The 8,095-nt window shown below is 36.1% G+C and overlaps 1 protein-coding gene across 1 annotated transcript; it reads left to right on the forward strand.

Moving 5' to 3' along the window:
- LOC143556298 (uncharacterized) lies at positions 1 to 1,308 on the forward strand. Its single transcript, XM_077045653.1, has one exon. The coding sequence runs from the start codon at positions 1 to 3 to the stop codon at positions 1,306 to 1,308; it is 1,308 nt and encodes a 435-aa protein (XP_076901768.1).
- Positions 1,309 to 8,095: the final 6,787 nt, after the last annotated feature.

An 8,095-nucleotide genomic window follows, 5' to 3' on the forward strand; every position in this document is an offset into this window, starting at 1 on the left:
ATGGAAGCTGAACTTTGGGGTCATACCATGAAAGGAGCCGATCACATTGGCTATACCAATCGTTTTCAAGAACTATCCCAACTAGTACCCCACATAGTCACTCCCGAGGAAAAGGCCATTGATCGCTACATAAATGGCTTACCTTCTTCAATGAGGAGCATGATTTTGACCGTTGATCTCGGAACCCTCCAAGACACCATAAACCTAGCCAGTACCTTAACCGATGAACTAGTTAAAACCGGAATTTTGGTGAAGGATTCGGGGAAACAAAAGGAGAGAGAGTTCAAGAAGACTAGCTATCAACCTAACAAGAAACCAAAAACAACCAACTATGCCGCAGTCACCCCTGCTGTGCCCGTCCAAGCTGTGGCTCCTTCTAACCAAGCCCCAGCTAGGGCTGGGTACTCTGGACCTCACCCTCTATGCCCCACCTACAACTATCATCACCCACCAAGTTCCCAATGCCGAAAGTGTACTAATTGTGGTCGATTTGGGCATTTAGCTCCTCAATGCCGAACCGCCCCTGCTGTTGTTAATCAAGCTATGGTAGCCAACCCCGCACCAACAAACAATAACAATGCTCGTGCTTGCTTTCAATGCGGTGGTTTAGACCATTTCAAGAACAATTGTCCTCAATTGGCTCCAAACAACAACCAAGCCACTCGTGGTAGAGCTTTCACTATTGGTGCTTCGGATGCTCGTCAAGATCCCAATGTCATAACCGGTACGTTTCTCTTAAATAACCACTTTGCATCCATACTATTTGATACGGGCGCGGAAAGAAGCTTTATATCACTTGATTTTAAACCCCTTGTTAAATGGAAACCGACAAAACTAGACTTTCCTTACATCGTCAAGTTAGCCAATGGTAAAACCATCCAAGCCAATACTATTATACGTGATTCCACCTTGACTTTTGATGATCATTCTCTTAATATCGATCTAATTCCCTTTAAGCTTGGTAGCTTTGACCTAGTTGTGGGAATGGATTGGTTGTCCCGTAATCAAGCCAAAGTTGTATATGCCGAAAAGCTCATTCGTATCCCGTTACCATCCGGTGAAACACTAATCATTCAAGGAGAAAAACCTGATCGTAACCTAAAAGTCATCTCTTGTATGAAGGCCCGTAAACTTTTGAGGAAACAATGTTATGCTTTTTTAGCCCATGTAGTTAACAAGAAATCCGAAGTGAAAAAGATTCAAGACAATTCCATTGTCAAAGACTATCCTGAAGTTTTTCCCGACGACTTGCTAGGACTTCCTCCGTCTCGACAAGTCGAATTCCGAATCGACCTTTACCCGGTGTAACTCCCGTAGCCAAATCTCCCTACCGCTTAGCCCCGTCCGAAATGCAAGAACTCTCTAGTCAACTTCAAGAACTTCTCTACAAAGGATTTATTCGACCCAGTTTCTCACCTTGGGGAGCTCCTGTCCTTTTCGTCAAAAAGAAAGACGGATCTTTCTGAATGTGCATCGACTACCGAGAGTTAAATAAACTTACCATCAAGAATCGGTACCCATTACCGAGAATTGATGATCTCTTCGATCAGCTTCAAGGTGCCACTTGTTTTTCAAAAATTGATATCCGCTCGAGTTATCACCAACTGCGAATTCTAGATGAAGATATACCCAAAACCGCCTTTCGTACCCGCTATGGACATTACTAATTCATGGTCATGCCATTTGGCTTGACTAATGAACCCGCGGTGTTTATGGACCTCATGAACCGTATCTGCAAACCGTACCTTGACAAATTCATCATTGTTTTCATTGATGATATTTTAATTTTTTCAAGAACCAAGACTGAGCATGAGCAACACCTTCGCCTCACCTTGGAACTGTTGAAGAAAGAAGAACTTTATGCTAAATTTTCAAAATGTGAATTCTGGCTTCACGAAGTTCAATTTTTGGGTCATTTTATTAACGATAAAGGCATACACGTGGATCCCGCAAAAATTAAAGCCATCGAGAATTGGGAAGCTCTGAAAACCTCGTCAGAAATCCGTTCCTTCCTTGGTCTAGTTGGTTATTATCGTCGATTCATCTCGAATTTCTCAAAAATAGCCTTACCTCTCACCACCTTAACTCAAAAAGGCAAGCCGGTCATTTGGGAACTAAAGCAAGAAGACGCATTCCAAACCCTAAAACAAAAACTTTGTAGCGCACCCATCTTAACCCTTCCCGATGGAAACGACGATTTCCTTGTCTATTGTGATGCTTTAAATCAAGGTCTCGGTTGTGTACTCATGCAACGAGGCAAAGTCATAGCTTATGCCTCTTGTCAACTCAAGATCCATGAAAAGAACTACACCACTCACGATCTTGAGTTAGATGCGATGATTTTCGCACTTAAAATTTGGAGACACTACCTTTATGGGAGTAAATGTGTCATCTATACTGATTATAAAATCTTGCAACACATCCTCAACCAAAAAGAACTCAACATGAGGCAACGACGTTGGGTCGAGATACTCAATGACTATGATTGTGAAATTCGCTACCACCCCGGGAAAGCGAATATCGTGGCCGACGCCCTAAGCCGAAAGGGTAGAGTTAAACCCTCTCGTATTCGGGCCATGGAAATGATTATTCACACTAGCCTTAAGGCCCGAATTCTTCAAGCTCAAGCCCAAGTGGTAGCCCAAAACAATCTCAAGGCTGAATTGGATTGTGGAGCCGAAAAACAATTTGAAACTAAGTCTGATGGAGTTCTTTACTTCATGGGACGCATATGGATTCCAAATTCTAAAGACCTTCGAAATCTTATCCTTGATGAAGCACACAAAACTCGATACTCAATTCATCCGGGAGCCGATAAAATGTACCACGATCTTAGGGAATTCTATTGTTGGCCTGGTATGAAGAAGGATATAGCCTTGTATGTTAGGAAGTGTCTCACTTGCTCAAAAGTCAAAACCGAACATCGGAAGCCCTCGGGTTTTCTCCAACAACCCGAGATTCCTTTATGGAAATGGGATCAAATTTCCATGGATTTCGTCACAAAACTACCAAAAACCACTCGTAAGCATGACTCTATTTGGGTTATAGTAGATCGTTTATCCAAATCATCTCATTTCATCCCCATTAGTGAAGCCTACAAGATGGAGAAGTTGTCTCAAATTTACATCAACGAAATCGTGACACGTCATGGTGTTCCCTTATCCATAATCTCAGACCGTGATAGCTGCTTTACCTCCAACTTTTGGCAATCCCTTCAAAAAGCTTTGGGGACTCGTGTGGATCTTAGCACAGCCTATCATCCCCAAACAGATGGTCAAACCGAAAGAACCATCCAAACCTTAGAAGACATGCTCCGTTCTTGCATAATCGAGTTTGGAGGAAATTGGGATGATCACCTACCTCTCATTAAATTTTCCTATAATAAAAGCTACCATACTAGCATCAAATGTGCTCCTTTTGAGGTTTTGTATGGTAGGAAATGTCGAACACCCGTGTGTTGGACCGAGATTGGTGACTCACAAGTTATTGGTCCCGAAATCGTCCAAGCAACCTCCGACAGGATTGCTATCATTCGAGAAAGACTTAAGGCCGCTCGTGATCGGCAAAAGAGTTATGCTGACAACCGAAGGAAACCACTTGAGTTTCAAGTTGGCGATCAAGTCTTACTCAAAGTTTCCCCCTGGAAAGGCGTTGTCCGATTTGGGAAAAAGGGAAAGCTTGCTCCTAGGTATATTGGACCTTTTGAGATTCTTGATAGAATTGGTCCAGTGGCATAGAAACTCAAACTACCTCAGGAATTGCGCGGTATTCATGACACTTTCCATGTTTCTAACCTCAAGAAATGCTTATCCGATGACACTCAGCCTATTCCCCTTGAAGATATCTGTATTGATCATAAACTTCACTTTGTTGAGAAACCTATCGAAATCGTGGATCGTGATGTCAAGAAACTCAAGCGAAGTCGAATCCGTCTAGTGAAAGTAAAGTGGAACTATAAGCAAGGACCCGAGTTTACTTGGGAACTTGAAGATCAAATGAAACAGAAATACCCTCATCTTTTTCAATCCGAACCAGTCTCCACTATTTAATTTCGGGACGAAATTCCCTTAAGTGGGGGAGACTGTAACATCTATGGATTTTGCTTGTTAATAAACGCTAGTTTTGTTTTCTCATTTAATAAAGTTATCATATTCATTTCATCGTCTACATGTATTATTGTTGAATTATAAAATAACATTAACTTTGTATGCGTAATTATATGATCCTGTACTCATTTGATCATAAACATGCTTAATCGTTAATATGACACGTTGAACCGGAATGCCTAAATTAATATTTTATAACATGTAACAAAATATTTTGTTATTATTATTAATATTATTTTTATCCTAAGAATTTAAATAAATCATGTAACTTAAAATAGAACATTCTAGAACCTTCTAACTTAACCTTGTTTCTAAAGTTTTATCTTATCTAATTCTTTTAACTTAAAAAAAAAGAAAATTTAATAAAAGTGCCGTGCACTTTTGTTTATGCACACACACATATTTTTTTTATTATATATTATCATTATCATCTTTTTTAATATTCAAAATTTTCAACAAGTTTTATCTCTATCTAAATCGATTCAAACAACCTTACCTCCACTATAAATAGATGCTTTCATTCTAATTATTTTTAACACCAAATCTCATTATTTCTTTTCTCTCTAAGCATAAACAAGTAAGTTTTTATAATTACTTTGCTTTTCATTGATGTTTTTATACATTTTTGCTTTCTATTATGAATTTCTTCTTGTTTGTTCTTATGTTCTTGAGTTTTCCTTTGAACCTTCATAGTTATTCATATAACCTCACCATGATCATTATAAATTGTTAATAAAACCCTTACTTTTTGCTTTAAAGATTTTGATGATCATGTTATTCCAAGAAATCATAATTATTTTCTATAGATCTTGATTAAAAGTATAATTTTTCCATGAACAACTATGAATATTTTTATTATCTTCAAAAACTCATAAAATTATCATAAATATCCTAAACTGTAATATTTACACTTTGAACCCTATACTTTCCTAAATGATAATAAATACACAAAAATATAAGATATTACACTTTTAATCTCGTACTTTCTTATTTATCAAAACCATTCTAAAACATTTTGAGTTAGTATACCAATAGAGTATAAACCGGGTATGTATGTATCTGACAAGAAAACAGTTTTGCCTAAGGCAAGAGTGGCGTAAATAATCCCATTGGACCCGTGAATCTTACATGGGATTCAACTTGCTGGAGGTTATGCTCTTGGTTTAGAACATTCTAGTATGCGACACTCTAACTAATTTAAAATCGAAACTTAATCTAGGGCATCCCGTGACTGGTTCAACTAACTCTTGCTCGTGTTCGTGTTCATCCATCAGGCAAGGTGAGTTCATAGCCCCTTTTCATGCTTTTAAACATTTTATACTTTGGGGTGGAAACATGCAACTTATTTATTCCATGTTTTATAAATGCTATCTGATTCAAGCTTTATTCATAATATTCATTGTGTGTGATCATTACAAGCATATACTTAATCGCATGTACAACCATTAACTTGTTAAGCCCGTGGTAGTATGATGATAGATCTATTGGCCCGACCCGCCCACGCAGGCCTCGGGTAGAGGCCTGTGTGTTCAGAATCCGACGATCGTTAAACGTTAAACATAATAGTTTAATCGTGGATTAGACGACTCGCTATTCGTGTCAGAGGTTTGGTTGTAATCACTAAAGTATATAAAGTAACTTAACACATATGAAATGTTTTCAACATAATGCATATTTTTCTATTTAAAAACCTATGTTCTCATCAACTATTTTTAGTTGACACTCTCGCATGTTTTTCAGGTAATGGAAATTAAGGAAGATTCTTGAAGTATCTCTTAGGGGATGTGTCAGACCTAGAAGTCTAAATAAATAAAGTGTTATGTCTTGCTTCTTATTTGAATTATGTTTGGTTTAAACATTGTGTTGGTTTATTTTAATAAGAGTTTTTACATTTAATACCATTTGCATGATTTCAATCTACGCACGCCCCGGCGTTTCCGCCTTCGGCCGGGGGGTGTGACAGACATAGTTTCCTAGAATTACTTTTTAATCATTATAACCGACATAGTTTCCTAGAATTATTTTTTCACCATCATTTGTAGTGCTAAATGTCAAAATTTTGTTGGTTCTTACATTTCTTAGAAAACTCTTTATTCTTATTTGAACTCTTATATATATATATATATATATATATATATATATATATATATATATATATATATATATATGTGGGGGAGAGTTATACTAAAAAGAAGTAGTTTTCTAGGAAGATTAGGAATAAATAACATCCATTGGATCATGTTAATCAATGGTTGAGATTTAACATTACCAAAAACCGTCATAGTTTCTTAGAATTACTCTTTCACCATTATAACCGACACAATTTCCTAGAATTATTCTTTCACCATAGGTTTTAATGCCAAATGTCAAAATTCAATTGGTTCTTACCATTCCTAGGAAACAACTTCTTTTTATTTGAACCATTTTCTATGTATATATATATATATATATATACTAGCTGAAACCCACGCAATGCGGCAGGGGCAATGATAATTTACAACGTGATACTCGTTTTCTATTAATTTTTCTTTCTCCTGATATAATGTATAGCATCAGGGGCGGATCTATATAGGGCTTAGAGGTAGCCCGGGTTACCCCTCAACTTTTTCGGCGAAGTGTAAAATTAGTGTGAAAATTTCTTTTTTTTCTCTGTTTAATGTATAGGTTGCCCCTAAGTAAATATTAGATACCCATAGGTTGGTATGGGCCTAAGGTGAACTTGGACTCACCTGAGATTTTCCGGTGTATGTAGAAGATAACTGTAGCTAATTTTGCAAGTTGAAGAAGATGACCGGATTTAGAGCATTCTCATCCAACTCACCATATTATGTGAGGGGCGTTTTATAATATAGAGAGTGATTTAGGTTGTTGTGAGTGAAGAGTTTTAATATTTTAGAAAAACGTAATGATTTTTCTGTATATTTGAAAACTACTGTTCACCCCATATATTTTTTTAATATATTTTGAAAGTGGTTGTGAGTGAATGAGAGAAAAATAGTCATGATAAATGTATAAAAAAGTATTATTTAAATGAAAATGAGAGAAAAATTTTAGTATATTTTAGTGTAATTTTGGATTTAAGAATAGGGGGTTGAATGAGAATGCTCTTATTAGTTTATTAGTGGGAATCAAATATAAAATTGAAATTGTAAAAAATGTAGCCTAGTAGTAAAGTAAAAAAAAGACAAAACTTTCTCTTTATTTTTGCATTTAACTTTCTTTTTCGTATATTAACTAATTTAAATTAAGATTGATAATTAAAATCCGGTTTTTTGGGGTTGTACTTTATATTTTTTCTTTGCTCTGTCTTTGATCTTATAATTTATTATTATTTAATGTATGAAATAGTTAGATATTAAAAAATATGTTCGTAAAAAAAATGCCCCGAAGTGAACATGCAGTGTATATTAATAAAAAAGCCTATTTTTTAAAATATTAGAGATTATGTGGAAAATGCTTATAGATTCGATTTTTTACATGATTAATTTTAGAGAAAATTACTTAAATAGCCCTTTTGAAAAGGCAATATAGCGCGTGAGATTTCAATTTCCAAAAATAGCCCACCAAATCTAATGTTCTCGTGAGTTTTTGATATTCCCCGTGAGTTTTCGTGGACGAATAAAAAAATGCCATGTGTTTTCTATTTTCACCTACCACGCCATTATTCATCCTAAATCTGTCTGAAGCGTTATTTTTATCATCAAATATAACCTGAGGAAAACCAACTGTAACGTGATGTATCAAGCTGTTTTCATCGGCAACGTGTCTTTTCAAAATTATGGGTTTTAAAGTAATTTTGAAATACATCTCCAAAGATGAATTTCAAATGAATTTCAACCTCGGAGACGATTTTCAATTAAAGTTCATATTCTTCTTCTTTGGTAAACCTCTTTGAAACCTTTTGAATGTTTTTCATATCCTCACAACCATGTTCTTCTTCCCCCACTCCCGTATGAAGCTATTCGGGTTGGGTTGTTCATCTATTTCTA

The sequence above is a fragment of the Bidens hawaiensis genome, unplaced genomic scaffold (assembly GCF_021521415.1).
Source record: "Bidens hawaiensis isolate Kalapana, Puna unplaced genomic scaffold, B.hawaiensis_p1.1 tig00018510_1, whole genome shotgun sequence".
In the NCBI taxonomy this organism is placed as follows: domain Eukaryota; kingdom Viridiplantae; phylum Streptophyta; class Magnoliopsida; order Asterales; family Asteraceae; genus Bidens; species Bidens hawaiensis.